We start from the raw sequence: 17,366 nt of genomic DNA, 5'->3' as shown, positions 1-17,366 counted from the left end.
ACCGGATGTGGTCCTTCCCACCAGAAAGACAAGATCCAGACTTATCCACCAGAACACAGGCACCAGTCCCCTCCACCAGGAAGCCTCACAACCCAGTGAACCAACCTCACCCACTGGGGACAGACACCAAAAACAACAGGAACTACGAACCTGCAGCCTGCAAAAAGGAGACCCCAAACACAGTAAGTTAAGCAAAATGAGAAGACAGAGAAATACGCAGCAGATGAAGGAGCAAAGTAAAAACCCATTAGACCAAACAAATGAAAAGGAAATATGCAGTCTACCTGAAAAAGAATTCAGAGTAATGATAGTAAAGATGATCCAAAATCTTGGAAATAGAATGGAGAAAATACAAGAAACATTTAACAAAGACCTAGGAGAACTAAAGAGCAAACAATGACGAACAGCACAATAAATGAAGTTAGAAATTCTCTAGAGGGAATCAATAGCAGAATAACTGAGGCAGAAGAACGGATAAGTGACCTGGAAGATAAAATAGTGGAAATAACTACTGCAGAGCAGAATAAAGAAAAAAGAATGAAAAGAATTGAGGACAGTCTCAGAGACCTCTGGGACAAGATTAAGCACACAAACATTCAAAATATAGGGGTCCTAGAAGAAGAAGAGAAAAAGAAAGGGACTGAGAAAATATTTGAAGAGATTATAGTTGAAAACTTCCCTAACATGGGAAAGGAAATAGTCAATCAACTCCAGGAAGCACAGAGAGTCCCATACAGGATAAAGCCAAGGAGAAACATGCCAAGACACATATTAATCAAACTACCAAACATTAAATACAAAGAAAAAATATTAAAAGCAGCAAGGGAAAAGCAACAAATAACATAAAGGGAATCCCCATAAGCTTAACAGCTGATCTTTCAGCAGAAACTCTGCAAGCCAGAAGGGAGTGACAGGACATATTTAAAGTGATGAAAGGGAAAAACCTACAACCAAGATTACTCTACCCCGCAAGGATCTCATTCAGATTCGATGGAGAAATTAAAACCTTTACAGACAAGCAAAAGTTAAGAGTATTCAACACCACCAAACCAGCTTTACAAAAAATGCTAAAGGAACTTCTCTAGGCAGGAAACACAAGAGAAGGAAAAGACCTACAAAAACAAACCCAAAACAATTAAGCAAATGGTAATGGGAACATACATATCGATAATTACCTTAAAGGTAAATGGATTAAATGCTCCAACCAAAAGACACAGACTGGCTGAATGGATACAAAAACAAGACCTGTATATATATTGTCTACAAGAGACCCACTTCAGACCTAGGGACACATACAGACTGAAAGTGAGGGGATGGAAAAAGATATTCCATGCAGATGGAAATCAAAAGAAAGCTGGAGTAGCAATTCTCATATCAGACGAAATAGACTTTAAAACAAAGACTATTACAAGAGTCAAAGAAGGACACTACATAATGATCAAGGGATCAATCCAAGAAGAAGATATAACAATTGTAAATATTTATGCACCCAGCATAGGAGCACCTCAATACATAAGGCAAATACTAACAGCCATAAAAGGGGAAATCGACAGTAACACAATCATAGTAGGGGACTTTAACACCCCACTTTCACCAATGGACAGATCATCCAAAATGAAAATAAATAAGGAAACACAAGCTTTAAATGATACATTAAACAAGATGGACTTAATTGATATTTATAGGACATTCCAACCAATAACAACAGAATACACATTCTTCTCAAGTGCTCATGGAACATTCTCCAGGATAGATCATATCTTGGGTCACAAATCAAGCCTTGGTAAATTTAAGAAAATTGAAATTGTATCAAGTATCTTTTCCAACCACAACGCTATGAGACTAGATATCAGTTACAAGAAAAAAACTGAAAAAAATACAAACAAATGGAGGCTAAATAATACGCTACTGAATAACCAAGAGATCACTGAAGAAATCAAAGAGGAAATCAAAAAATACATAGAAACAGATGACAATGAACACACGACAACCCAAAACCTATGAGATGCAGCAAAAGCAATTCTAAGAGGGAAGTTTATAGCAATACAATCCTACCTCAAGAAACAAGAAACATCTCAAAAAAATAACCTAACCTTACACCTAAAGCAATTAGAGAAAGAAGAACACACAAAAAACCCCAAAGTTAGCAGAAGGAAAGAAATCATAAAGATCAGATCAGAAATAAATGAAAAAGAAATGAAGGAAACGATAGCAAAGATCATAAAACTAAAAGCTGGTTCTTTGAGAGGATAAACAAAATTGATAAACCATTAGCCAGGCTCATCAAGAAAAAAAGGGAGAAGACTCAAATCAACAGGATTAGAAATGAAAAAGGAGAAGTAACAACTGACACTGCAGAAATACAAAGGATCATGAGAGATTACTACAAGCAACTCTATGCCAATAAAATGGACAACCTGGAAGAAATGGCCAAATTCTTAGAAAAGCACAACCTTCTGAGACTGAACCAGGAAGAAATAGAAAATATAAACAGACCAATCACAAGCACTGAAATTGAGACTCTGATTAAAAATTTTCCAACAAGCAAAAGCCCAGGACCAGATGGCTTCACAGGCGAATTCTATCAAACATTTAGAGAAGAGCTAACACCTATCCTTCTCAAACTCTTCCAAAAGATAGCAGAGGGAGGAACACTCCCAAACTCATTCTACAAGGCCACCATCACCCTTATACCAAAACCAGACAAAGATGTCACAAAAAAAGAAAACTACAGGCCAGTATCACTGACGAACATAGATGCAAAAATCCTCAACAAAATCCCAGGAACGCAAGGATTCTTCAATATGTGCAAATCAATCAATGTGATACACCATATTAAGAAATTGAAGGATAAAAACCATATGATCATCTCAATAGATGCAGAAAAAGCTTTCAACAAAATTCAACACCCATTTATGATAAAAACCCTCCAGAAAGTGGGCATAGAGGGAACTTATCTCAACATAATAAAGGCCATATATGACAAACCCACAGCCAGCATCGTTCTCAATGGTGAAAAACTGAAATTATTTCCACTAAGATCAGGAACAAGACAAGGTTGCCCACTCTCACCACTATCATTCAACATAGTTTTGGAAGTTATAGCCACAGCAATCAGAGAAAAAAAAAAGAAATAAAAGGAATCCAAATCGGAAAAGAAGTAAAACTGTCCCTGTTTGCAGATGACATGATACTGTACTTAGAGAATTCTAAAGATGCTACCAGAAAACTACTGGAGCTAATCAATGAATTTGGTAAAGTAGCAGGATACAAAATTAATGCACAGAAATCTCTTGCATTCCTATACACTAATGATGAAAAATCTGAAAGAGAAATTAAGGAGACACTCCCATTTACCATTCCAACAAAAAGAATAAAATACCTAGGAATAAACCTACCCAAGGAGAAAAAAGACCTGTATGCAGAAAACTATAAGACACTGATGAAAGAAATTAAAGATGATACAAACAGATGGAGAGATATATCATGTTCTTGGATTGGAAGAATCAACATTGTGAAAATGACTATACTCCCCAAAGCAATCTACAGATTCAATGCAATCCTTATCAAACTACCATTGGCATTTTTCACAGAACTAGAACAAAAAATTTCACAATTTGTATGGAAACACAAAAGACCCCGAATAGCCAAAGCAATCTTGTGAAAAAAAAAACGGAGCTGGAGGAATCAGGCTCCCTGACTTCAGACTATACTACAAAGCTACAGTAATCAAGACAGGATGGTACTGGCACAAACACAGAAATATAGATCAATGGAACAGGATAGAAAGCCCAGAGATAAACCCATGTACCTATGGTCACCTTATTTTTGATAAAGGAGGCAAGAATATCCAATGGAGAAAAGACAGTCTCTTCAGTAAGTGGTGCTGGGAAAACTGGACAGCTACATGTAAAAGAATGAAATTAGAACACTCCCTAACACCATACACAAAAATAAACTCAAAATGGATTAAAACGTAAATGTAAGGCCAGACACTATAAAACTGTTAGAGGAAAACATAGGCAGAACACTCTATGACATAAATCATAGCAAGATCCTTTTTGACCCAGCTCCTAGAGAAATGGAAATAAAAACAAAAATAAACAAATGGGACCCAATGAAACTTAAAAACTTTTGTGCAGCAAAAGAAACCATGAACAAAATGAAAACATAACCCTCAGAATGGGAGAAAATATTTGCAAATGAAGCAACTGACAAAGGATTAATTGCCAAAATATACAAGCAGCTCAGGCAGCTCAATATCAAAAAAACAAACAACCCAATCCAAAAATGGGCAGAAGACCTAAATAGACATTTCTCCAAAGAAGATATACAGATTGCCAACAAACACATGAAAGAATGCTCAACATCACTAATCATTAGAGAAATGCAAATCAAAACTACAATGAGGTATCACCTCACACTGGTCAGAATGGCCATCATCAAAAAATCTACAAACAATAAATGCTGCAGAGGTTGTGAAGAAAAGGGAACCCTCCTGCACTGTTGGTGGGAATGTAAATTGATATGACCACTATGGAGAACAGTATGGAGGTTCCTTAAAAAACTAAAAATAGAACTACCATATGACCCAGCAATCCCACTACTGGGCATATACCCTGAGAAAACCATAATTCAAAAAGAGTCATGTACCACAATGTTCATTGCAGCACTATTTACAATAGCCAGGGCATGGAAGCAACCTAAGTGTCCATCGACAGATGAATGGATAAAGAAGATGTGGCACATATATACAATGGAATATTACTCAGCCATAAAAAGAAACGAACCTGAGTTATTTGTAGTGAGGTGGATGGACCTAGAGTCTCTCCTACAGAGTGAAGTAAGTTAGAAAGAGAAAAACAAATACCATATGCTAACACATATATATGGAATAAAAAAAAAAAAGGTTCTGAAGAATCTAGGGGCAGGACAGGAATAAAGACTCAGATGTAGAGAATGGACTTGAGGACACGGGGGGGGGGGGAAGGGTAAGCCGGGACGAAGTGAGAGAGTGGCATGGACATATATACACTACCAAATGTAAAATAGATAGCTAGTGGGAAGCAGCCACATAGCACAGGGAGATCAGCTTGGTGCTTTGTGACCACCTAGAGGGGTGGGATATGGAGGGTGGGAGGGAGACGCAAGAGGGAGGGGATATGAGGATATATGTATGCATATGGCTGATTCAATTTGTTATACAGCAGAAACTAACACAACATTGTAAAGCAATTATACTCCAATAACGATCTATTAAAAAAAAAGAATATATATATATGTATAACTGAATCACTTTGCTGTACTGGAGAAATTAACACAACATTGTAAAACAACTATACTCAATAAAATAAATTTTTAAAAAATTGTCTGTGAGTTTCAAAGAACAAGTCTATGTAGTGTTCTCCAGAACCAGATCCAAGCTTTGGAATGTCTGTGATTTGCATCTGTATACAAACAGAAACCCACAGAGGTATGTATTGGGGTTTGCATGTGGGTATATAACCACTCACACAGAGCCTTGATTTGCAAGCACAAGCATAGAAAATGTGGTCACAGTATTCTCCGTGTCATTATTATCGGTTTGCTCCTTTTTCTGAGGAAGTCAGGCTTCAAATTATACCTGCCAGCCTTCGGTTGGACACCATGGTGAGACAGCACGGTTAGACACCATGGGGGACCACCCAAGATGTGGAAGAACATTTGTTTCCTTGGCTTGGAAACTTCAAGGAATGTGTAACACCAACGCAGTGGGTGTTGAATTGTAGTTAAAATACTGATACTTCCTAAATCTTGTGTCCTGATTTCATCATCTTCCTTCATTCCACTCTAGGGAAAGACATTCCTGGACAGGCATCTCTGGTGTTTGATGTTGCATTATTGGACCTCCATAACCCCAAGGATGGCATTTCCATTGAGAATAAGGTAGTACCTGAAAACTGTGAGCGGCAAAGTCAAAGGGGGGACTTTCTCAGGTATCATTACAACGGCACACTTCTGGACGGCACATTCTTTGATTCCAGGTAAGCAAACAACAGGGTCCTTCACTTACCAGAACCTCTTATTAAATATAGTTTATAGCTTGTCAGTGCTGATTTTGAGTTAGTATTTTCATCTCCAGTATAGGTTTCTATTTTCTGATACTGAATTCCTTCAGAGGTTGTTAGAACAGTCTCCTTGGGGCCTGTGGGAGATGGGTCTGCAAGAAAGCAGGAGAGGCTCACCCTAGACTCCCACCATCCCTCTAGACTGTGCTTAGCTATCCAAGTATAAACCCAACTCTGGGGTCCAAGGTGGGAAGTGACCAGAAGGCAGGTCCAGGCGGTAGGATGCGAAGAGAACAGACTTGGTGCTGGGAGACCTGGATTCCAGTCCCTGTGTGTGGTGCACTAGGTGTGTAACTTTGGATAGCATTTGACCTCCCTGAGCTTCAGTTTTTTCCCTGTTGTTAGCACCTTTCTCAAAAAGATGGTTAGATTAAAGAGAGAAGGTAGGCAGAAGCACTTTGCAAACTTTAATGGCTTATCTGCTGCAGGGACTGTCTGGATGCTGGGCGGAGGCTAATTACTGAGCCTGTTGTTATTCAAAGCTTTGTTTTGTTTATCAGGCTTAGCCTGCAGTTGTGAGCAGGCAACAGGTGTTTGGTATGTGTTGCTCATTCAAGTGGCATGTGTTGGTTTGGATTCCTTTAGCTTCCTATAGAGCAAGCAAGTAGTGACAGCAATCTACCTGTTTCTCTGAGGTAAGAGACTTCTCGTTTAATTAGTCACCCAGAAACGTTACAGAATTTTTATATGGTATAATTTTATTTGCATAATTCATTATTCCTACTCCGAGGATCCCTTCTTTTAAATTTTTCATTTGATTTTTTGGAAAAAGGCAATAGTCTCATGGTTCAAAATTAAAACAAAATATGCGTTAAGATATGTTGTACCAACCATCCCTGCCAACCTCACATCCCCCTCCCCCCAAGCCACTTAGAGTTAACCACTGTTATTAATAAGTTTCTTTTTTTATTCTTCAAATGTGTGGATTTTTTTCCTAAAGCAGATATAAGCAAATACAATTGTTATATTATTTCCTCCGCTTTATAGTATATAGCATATAGAATACTATATACATACATATATAACATTATGTATTATATACATATACACATAACATAATGCTACGTACTATATGCACTATTCTGCTCCTTGCTTTTTTTAAAAATTAATTTATTTTTGGCTGCCTTGGGTCTTCGTTGCTGCGCACGGGCTTTTCTCTAGTTGCGGCGAGCAGGGGCTACTCTTCGTTGCGGTGCGCGGGCTTCTCATTGCGGTGGCTTCTCTTGTTGCTGAGCACAGGCTCTAGGCACGTGGGCTTCAGTAGTTGTGGCATGCGGGTTCAGTAGTTGTGGCTCACGGGCTCTAGAGTGCAGGCTCAGTAGTTGTGGTGCATGGGCTTAGTTGCTCCGCGGCATGCGGGATCCTCCCGGACCAGGGCTCGAACCCATGTCCCCTGCATTGGCAGGCGGATTCTTAACCACTGCGCCACCAGTGAAGCCCCTGCTCCTTGCTTTTCTTCACCTTGGAATTTTTCCATATTCATGCGTAGAGGGAAATCATTTTTTATGTCTGTGTAGTGTTTCATTGAGTGACTATACCATATTTATTTAACCATTCCCCATTGATGACATTTGAGTTGTTTTTATTTTTTCTATTAAAAAAAATTGAGAGAGTGTGTGCATGTGATTACTTGTCACATATGAGCTTAGTTCTGTCTTTTATTCCCTGGAATTTTGTTTTTAGCTGAAAAGCCGTCTTTCTAGTGGATACCAGACTTCTTTCCATATTAATGGAACCACAGTTTTCTTAGGTTTCAAACAGATTTCCATCTTAGTACACTGGGGTCTCATCCATCCTAAGAGCTAAGTAATATTCCATTATATAGATTTGCCTTAATTTAGTAATCAATCCCTATTATTTTCTATCTTTTGATGTTCTAAGTGGGACTGCAATAATTATTTTTGTAGCTAAATCTTAAATAATATGATTGTTTCCGCGGGATCAATTTCTAGAAGAATTTCTAGGTCTAAGGTTATGTGTATTTTTACAGCTTTTGATATAAGTAGCAAGTTGTCCTCAATGAAGGTTTTACATCACTAAGAGTACCCCATTCCCTGCAAACTCAGCAACACTGGGTATTATTTAAAAATAATCTTTGCCAATTTATAGGAGAAAAATAGAACTTTATAATTGTAATCTGAATTTCTTTGATTGCTATTAAGGTTGAAATTCTTTCAAATGTTTATTGACTATTTGGATATTTTCTTTTGTGATTTACCTGTTTGTGTATTTGCCTGTTTTTATATTGAGGATATTGGTATTTGTCCTTTTCTTATTAATTTAAGATCTCTGTACATTAAAGATATTAACACTTTTATGGTTGCATATTGTTGAAAGCATATTGCCTGTTTATTTGCATTTTAATTTCGGTTGTTGTGATTTTTGATCTGTTTAAATATAAACCTTTTATGTTGTTAAATACATCCCATTTCTCCTTTATGGCTTCCTTTATTCTTATATAAACTCTTATATATTCTGTCTTGAGTAACTTACTAAAAAGTCTCTCCCCGCCCCTGGACTTGTTTTTTTTCCCCTAGAGTATATAAATATTCACCTATATTTTCCTCCTGCTCTTCTAATGGCTTTATTTTTTTATCCTTTAAAATATTCTCTATTAGAATTTTTATCTTAAAAAGTATTATGTTCTTGTTGTATAAGTGAAACAATGCAAAGATATTTAATAAAAGGTAATAATTTCACATCAACCCCTTCCATTTTCACCACTCGAAGTAAATATTAAAAAGCTTCTGCAGGCTCTCTCCATGTTTATAAATGCTTTCATGTTTAAATCTTAAATCCATCTGGAATTTATTGTGGTGTTCAGTATGACAGTAAGGATCTAAATGGTTTTTTCCAGATGGTTAGCCAGTTTTTCCAACACCCTTTATTGAATAACTGTATTTTCCTCACTCATTTAAAATCTGACATTGATCATGTACCAAATTCTTGTATACACTTTTGGGTCTTGGTCTAGAATTTTTATCGTTTTCCAGTGATCTAGCTATTCCTGGGCCACAATCATACCTTTAGCTATTGTAACTTTTTAATTTGTATGATAGAGAATATTCTTTTTCTTTTTAAACATCACTTTTTCCTACTGTGATACATTGATATGGTTCAAAATCCTAAAAATATAAAAGAATATACAATGAAGAATTTTTCCCCTGTCCTTGTCCATCAGTCACCCAGTTCCCCTCTTCACAGGGAACCAGAGTTATGCATTTCATAGGTCTTCCATACATATACAATGAAATACAGATAATTATGTAGAAAATCTGCTTCCTGGGTGAGGAGAATCATTTGTTACTATCATTTCTTCACGCCCCTTGGCTTTGTGGTCCCTGAGGGGTGTTGAGAAGGAAGAGCCCCTCACAGCTCTGCCTTTTCATCTCCCTGGTCCCACTGCTGACCATCTTCTCTGACACAGTCAGCAATGAGCTGTGTTTGATGAGGTGACAGTGGAACTGACTAGCCCTTTCAGGACAAGCTTTTTGCCACATCTGCTCCAGCTGGGGGTGGGTAATGGGTACAGATCACTGTGGTTCAGAGTTCAGTATCTGAAGTGGCAAATAAAGTTTTATTATTTTATTCTGGAATCATCAGGCTTTGTTTTCTCCAAACTCATAGTAATCAGACTCAGTTGGCAATTAATACAGAGGCTGGATCTCTCCACTGAGTGGAATGCTTGGGGCTCCTACCGGAGGCACTTGGGAAATTCAGGTACTCACCGGGAGGTAGCTTGGTGAGCATGGATTGCAGTAGGGCGAGTTCACTGCAGAGTTAGATTGCTCTCAGTATATATGCTACTTTTCTGGCAATCCGAATATTCATGTCCCACATATACAGATACTCTCCTCTTTAGAGAAATTCTTAGTTTCTTTCTTTCTTTCTTTTTTTTCCTTTTTCGGCTTTCATTTGAAACTTATGTTAGAGTAATAGAAGACTCTAGAACTTCTAAGTTGTTTCTTTACAAGAGATAACAGAGAAATTCTTAGTTTCTGACAAGGGCCCCCTTGATGCTTTTTTCATTAACCTGACATGGTCAACAAGCGTACAGTCCGACTTACATTAGCTACATTTCTGTGTGATTGCTTCTTGTAACCTGCATCCATTCATAACCTGACCAAACCAGAGGGCTGGAGGGCTCGTTTCTGGGAGCGTTTGTGCAGGCGGCAGCTCCCACGCAGTGTGTGGATCCTTGTTCATCATTTCAGGGGAGCCTGTTTCCTGGCTTGTACTCAGATTCTAGGGTTCACCCTATTCCGGGGTCTGGAGGCCCCTGCGCTCTGTTGCCTCATGGTACCAACTACACTGCTGCTGCGGTATCCCTCGTGACCAAGCTCTTCTCCTCTTTCCCAGCTACTCACGGAACCGCACCTTTGACACGTACATTGGGCAGGGCTACGTGATTGCCGGGATGGATGAAGGTTTACTCGGCGTTTGCATAGGAGAGAAGCGGAGGATCGTGGTCCCCCCTCACCTGGGGTATGGCGAGGAAGGAAGAGGTGAGCGCTGGCTGCCTTCTAAGGTTAAACTGAGAGGCACTAACTGATGCTTCCATGCTGCTTGGAACCAGGGCCTCTGGCAAAGCATAGAAGCTAAAGTCTAGCTTCAGGCTCGAATACTCAAATAACTCTGGTTTCTAGAGATGCTCTGTCGTTACTCCTTGTTCCCCCTGCCCGCTTTCCTTTTCCTTTTGGAAAATTTAAAACCTACACCAAAGTTGAAAGAACTGTACAGTGAACTCCACTTAGATTCACCAATCGTCAACATCTTGCTATATTTGCTTTATATATATAACTACAGTACATTTTTTCTTTGTTGAGCCATTTGAAAGTAAATTGCAACCCCCCTTTTTTTGTTTTTCGTTTATTTATTTATTTATTTATTTATTTATTTATTTATTTATGGCTGTGTTGGGTCTTCGTTTCTGTGCGAGGGCTTTCTCCAGTTGCGGCAAGCGGGGGCCACTCTTCATCGCGGTGCGCGGGCCTCTCACTATCGCGGCCTCTCTTGTTGCGGAGCACAGGCTCCAGACACGCAGGCTCAGTAATTGTGGCTCACGGGCCTAGTTGCTCCGCGGCATGTGGGATCTTCCCAGACCAGGACTCGAACCCGTGTCCCTTGCATTGGCAGGCAGACTCTCAACCACTGCGCCACCAGGGAAGCCCTGTTTTTCGTTTTTATTGAAATATATTTGACATATAACATTGTGTACATTTAAAGTGTACATGTTATTTTGATACATTTATATATTGTAATGTGATTGCCATTGTGGTGATAATTAGCACCTCTATCATGGTACATAATTATCATTTCTTTTTGATGGTTGGAATAATTGATAATTAGCAAGTTTGATGATTATAAGACAACATTGTTGTCTATATTCACTATACTGTGCATTAGATTTTGGTTTTTGTTTTTAACAACTTTATCGAGGTATTATTTATATACCATAAAATTCACCCAATTTAAGTATACAATTTGATGACTTTTAGTAAATGTTGTGAGTTGTGCAACTATCACCTTAATCCAGTTTTAGAATATTTGTCACCCAAACAGCAAACTTCTTTTTAAAAATTACACAAATAATATATGTTGACTTTAGAAAAAGAAAATAGAGATCAACAACAACAAAAATCTCCCATAATCTCACCACCCAGGAATAACCATTGTTAATGTGGTAGGTGGAATATCGGCCCCAAAAGATGTCCATGTCCTAATCCCCAGAATTTGTGAATATGTTACTTTACACGGTAAAAGAGACTTTGCAGATGTGATTAAGGTAATGGTTTTGAGATAAGGAGATTATCCTGGATCATCCAGGTGGCCTTGATGTACTTACAAGGATCTTTGCAAGAGGGAAGCAGGAGACCAGAGAGAGGAGAAAATGCTACACTGCTGACTTAGAGGATGGAGAAAAGGGCCACAAGTCAAGGAAGGAGGGTGGGCTTGAGAAGCTGGAAAAAGCAAGGAAACAGATTCTCCTGAAACCTCCAAAAGGAACACATCCCTGCCAATACCTTGAATTTAGACTTTGACTCCCGAGTTATGAGAATAAATTTATGTTGTTTTAAGCCACCAAGCTTGTGGTAATTTGTTATAGCAGCAATAGGAAACTAATATAACCATGAAGTGACTATCCTTCTATACTTTTGAGTATATGTGAATCTATGTAGATAAAAGGAAATAGACGCATCTCCATCTACACTATTGACAAAAAATACTACAGTATTTTTTGTCAATAAATACTGACAAAAGTGGGATCATCTATACATATTAGTTTGTAATTTCTCTCTTTACGTAATTTGTTGTGAACAATGTTTTATGCCAACAGGTTGCATAGAATTTTAATGGTTGCATAGTATTCCAAACCATATTTCCTTTATTTTTTTTTTCTCAGATACCATTTTTTGCTAACTTACTTAGGAAGAGTTGATGCAGTATTTATTTTGCTTTTGTGTTCTTTTTGCTGATGAGATTCTGGCTGTCCTGGCTGGCTGTACACATTCATTTCGTTAACCTGCTTCTGACTTCTACTGCTACAGTGGATTTCAGAATTTTCCCAGTAGGATTTGTTTGGAGGATCTAAGAATCACCAGGTTGGTTGGAAACTAGGCTGTACCATGGAGAAATATTTTTTTTCCTGACTTAAATTTCTGATTTATAAAGCCACAACAAATCACAGCTTAAGGTCTTAAGATCATTCAACAGGCCTTGCTTCATGTTCTGCTTGTCTAGTGTCTTGATGCTCTGTTGTTTTGTATTATGTAAATTTCTACTTCTAGCCAAATACATGCAGGAATAGACAAATACTTTCAGTGTATTCATGTTTCATTTTGCCCTCAGGACTAATTCTTCCTTTCCCTAAAAAGAATATACTGATGGAAAACATTTGCTTAAATTACTTCTCCTTTTGGCTTTCTCACAAGTATGAGACAGTTTTGTAAAGAATTATATAAGGCTCTGGGAAACATTTGAAGTCTCATAAATTTTCTGGGCATGAGGCTACTTCACCCTGAATCATTTGTTCCCATGGGGGAGAGGGGCACCCTGGCAAGTAACACCCAGCTGCTCTTGCACAGGGTCTGTTTCTGTCCTATTGATTAGCGAGTGCCCTTGGCCTCCTTGTGGGGTTTGCACAGGACCTAAGGCTAATCACTGAGGGACTGACCTTAGAAGGGTGTCAGGACACAGAGGAAGCCTGTGGCTTTCTCACCACATACCACAGGGCCAGGCACATGGTAAGCATTCAGTAAATATTTGTGGAAGGAAGAAATGCTGGACTCTCCGACTCATCAGCATTTCATTTTGTTGCAGCCATTTTCTCTTGCAGGGTTGGTGGAGGGGAGGGGGTAGGCCTTCTGTAAAGGCTCTGGCCCTTTCTGCTGTCTGCTTTGTTCCATGGGGACAGCCCTGAATTTAGAGCGCTTGGATGTTTGCAACCCTGAATTGGAGAATGGATTCTGCTGCAGGGTTGTGGCAACATCACTTCCTCAGTGGTTTTCTGTTCCCCAACTTCCACATGACCTTTTAAGCACTCTTTTTCAAAAGTGAAGAAAACTAATATTTTACCCACACTGTGAAGGACTTCTCATGTACGAGCTCATTCAAACCTCAAAACAGTTCTCTGTTAACATAACGAGGCCCAGAGAGGTTGAGTCATTTGCTAGAGGCCACAATAGCTAATCAGTGATGGAGTTGAATTGCACCCAGGGTTCTTGCTGCCTGTGTCATAGGCAGAGGGGAAGAATGAGTTTCCATTACGCTGTGACTTGTTGATACCCATATATGAAGAACTGAGAACTCCAACCGGAAGTCCCAGAGCTCTCAGAGGAAACCCACACTGCCAAGAGCTGCCGTGTTTCCTTCTGGCCCAGCTGGCCGGCCGCTTTATTTTTTGTCATCTGTGTCTCTTCTTGAGGCGGCTTATCTAGTGGGGAAAATTGATGAATACTTTTCTGCGTTGGTTAAGGGTTTATTCAGAGAGGAGGCTGGTGTCGGGGCCATAATGAAATGTTGGATTATTTTCACCTGTTTGCTGGTGTTGGGGAGGAGATAGTTTCCTCTACCCTTCTAGGCTCTTCTGGCTGGTCTAAGAAATAAATTGATATGAGACAGATTAACAGGAGAAAGTCAAACAAAGTTTAATGACATGTACATATGGGAGAGACCTAGGGAAACTGAGTAACACCAAAATGTCTGAAACCCTCACCTTAAACACCACCATTAGCTAAAGACAGAAGAGGATGTTGGGGGTAGTGGTTTCGGACCTGGAGATGGAAAAGCAAATGTTTGGTAAACAAATGTTTACTGGGCCACACAGACATTGGGACACCAAGAGAAATTTTAACTAACAGACTTTGCTAGGTTCCCTCCTGTCTACACATCTAGTTCATACCGTAGTTACGTATGGTGATAGCTCCCCCCATGCCCCAACAGGTCTTCTATCTACATTCTTTAGGCAGTTAAGGAGGTAAAAAGAAAGGTTTTCTTTTTTTCTTTTTTTTTTGAGTCTTTTGGGTCTTGTTTATTTTCAACTTGAAATAATCCACATGTCGAAGAGACATTTTTGGGGTGGCAATTTTACTCCCCTACACTGGTCAGCACTTATTTTTACACTGTATATTCTTTGGAGAAGGCAGAGCCAGATAGAGGGCATGAGGGTGGAAGGGGTGCTGGCTGCCTGGGGCAGGTGGGATCTTATGGCTCGAGGTCTAGTCTGGGTTTTTTGCGGGCCCAGCAACCCCATCTATCTGTCCATCAAAGATTTAGTGAGTGCCAGGCTTCTCTGGTGGCGCAGTGGTTAAGAATCCGCCTGCCAAGGCAGGGGACACGGGTTCGAGCCCTGGTCCGGGAAGATCCCACATGCCACGGAGCAACTAAGCCCGTGTGCCACAACTACTGAGCCTGCGCTCTAGAGCCCGTGAGCCACAATTACTGAAGCCTGTGCGCCTAGAGCCCGTGCTCCGCAACAAGAGAAGCCACCGCAGTGAGAAGCCCGCGCACTGCAATGAAGAGTAGCCCCCGCTCGCTGCAACTAGAGAAAGACCACACGCAGCAACGAAGACCCAACACAGCCAAAAATAATAAATAAATAAAAATAAAAGTAAAAAAAAAAATGTATTGAGTGCCTTCATGTCCAGGCACTGCCCTAAGGTGTTGGGGATTCAGCAGAGAAAAAGACAAACTCCCAGCCCACATAGAGCTTACGTTCTTAATGATGCCTCAGTAGATGTGCATTTGTGCCTTAATCAGACACCTGGTAGACTGACTCATGCTAACTTCCCAGGAGCTGACATAGAACCGGACATTGAATACTTACTTGACAGGGTGTGATTGACCTCTCCACTGATCAGAATTCTTGGACCTGGGATCCTGGGGGCCTGAGAAGCTGGGTTAGTTATCAGGAAAGTGCTGGGCAAACTGATATCAGAGCACAGGGGCGTGGGTAGTCCTGGTGCCCTAAGATAGTCCTGCACATGAATGTGCCTTTGAGGGTGTCAATTAAAAACAAACAAACAAACAAAAACAACAACAATGTAAGAGCTGTGAGTTCAGTTTTATAGTTTTATTTGGGGTTACTGAGGACTATAGCCTGGGAGATAGCCTCTCAGATGGCTCTGAGGAACTGCTCCAAAGAGGTAAGGGGGATGGCCAGTAAATATGTGAATTTGGAGGAAGGGTATGTGCAATAAAGCACACATCTTTTTTTTTTAATTAATTAATTTATTTGTTATTATTTTTGGCTGTGTTGGGCTTCGTTGCTGTGCGTGGGCTTTCTCTAATGGTGAGTGGGGACTACTCTTCGTTGCAGTGTGTAGGCTTCTCATTGTGGTGGCTTCTCGTTGTGGAGCACGGGCTCTAGGCACACAGGCTTCAGTAGTTGTGGTACGTGGGCTCAGTAGTTGTGGCTTGCGGGCTCTAGAGCACAGGCTCAGTAGTTGTGGTGCATGGGCTTAGCTGCTCCACGGCATGTGGGATCTTCCAGGGCCAGGGCTCGAACCCGTGTCCCCTGCATTGGCAGGCAGATTCTTAACCACTGTGCCACCAGGGAAGCCCTAAAGCACACATCTTGGTAGAAGGTAACTGCTAGTCACGGGGAATAGGTATCTCAGTTACTGACTTTAGTGCTTTTCTAAGTGTAGGAAGATGCAAGAGTCTGGGTTCATAACGTTTTCTCCTGAAAACCTCTAACTACCTGGAGGCCTGTTCTGCCAGTTTTCCCAGAGCACAGGTACCTTATCCCTGATCTTCCCCCTGAACTTTTTCCAAGGTGTGCTGTAGGTCAGTGACTGCAGCGACTAATGACTGAATTCTTGTAGATCCAGGTGGCAAGCAACATTCACTTAGTTGGTGCTGGGCTGCAAACCTTGTAGTTGCCCAGCCTCGAAGCTGGAGAAAGAGCCCAGAGACAGCAACAGAGACATCAACCAGTTATTGGATAAGGGATCTTACAAGTCTGCAGCAAAAGATCCTGGAGTAACACCCCATCGTGAACGGCAGAGAGCAGGCAGAACATGGCAGGAATCTTCGCTACGTGCGGGGGAGAAGGGGCCACCATTTAAAGGGGGAACTGATGTCAGCTTGGCTCATCAGTTACCAGGGAAACCAGCACCTGGGGCAGGGGGCAAGCATGTAGGCAGTTACTGATTAAGCGCTATGATTAAGAGAATTGGATAGTCATGTGAGTGAAGCAGGGACTGGTCGAGCAGGGCCTGTACAGAGAGCAAGAGAACAGCCCTCTTGAATGGTCCAACCATATAGTTGGCAAGGGGAGGTTAAGTTTGTACCAGCCCAATGCCATCGGGTTCTTGTCCCTTTCTGGGCTCCATCCACACGTTTTCTTCAGAGAGGTTATTGGAGCTGCTCAAGATGCAGCTTTCTTTTCCACCAATCCCCTTCATCACAGCCATGGCCTGCAACTTGGTCCTCCTCATGGAGATGAGAGGCGGGGTTCCTAAATATCCTCAGCTGCCCACTTACAGACCATTTAGCACAGCGCTCCTAAACCTTGGCTGCCCCTTAGAAACTCCTGGAAAACCAATTCCTGGTGCCACTGTAGTCCAGCCGTTCTGCAGTGTTGGGCATATCACAGGCAAGAATCACCTGGAGAGCTTAAAGATCACAGAACCAGAGGTGCTGCAGGAAAGGGCCTGGCCCTTTGTGTTTTCGCCAAGTTCTCCAGGACATCCTGATGGCGCCCAAGGCCGAGATCACTGCACTAGGTGAGCTACATCTGAATCTCAGAGTGGGGCC

At 40.7% G+C, this 17,366-nt stretch overlaps 1 protein-coding gene across 1 annotated transcript in view; it reads left to right on the top strand.

The window, feature by feature from the left end:
* FKBP9 (FKBP prolyl isomerase 9) overlaps positions 1-17,366 on the top strand; it is a 42,301-nt gene that overhangs the window by 11,871 nt on the left and 13,064 nt on the right. The window contains exons 5-6 of the mRNA XM_057549695.1: positions 5,834-6,023; positions 10,467-10,612. Of these exons, the coding sequence (XP_057405678.1) occupies positions 5,834-6,023; positions 10,467-10,612 (336 nt within the window). The remainder of the gene's footprint in view (positions 1-5,833; positions 6,024-10,466; positions 10,613-17,366) is intronic.

This window comes from Balaenoptera acutorostrata, chromosome 7, assembly GCF_949987535.1.
Source record: "Balaenoptera acutorostrata chromosome 7, mBalAcu1.1, whole genome shotgun sequence".
NCBI lineage: Eukaryota > Metazoa > Chordata > Mammalia > Artiodactyla > Balaenopteridae > Balaenoptera > Balaenoptera acutorostrata.
The sequence above is the reverse complement of the archived record's forward strand: the minus strand, read 5'-3'. Positions and strand labels throughout refer to the sequence as shown.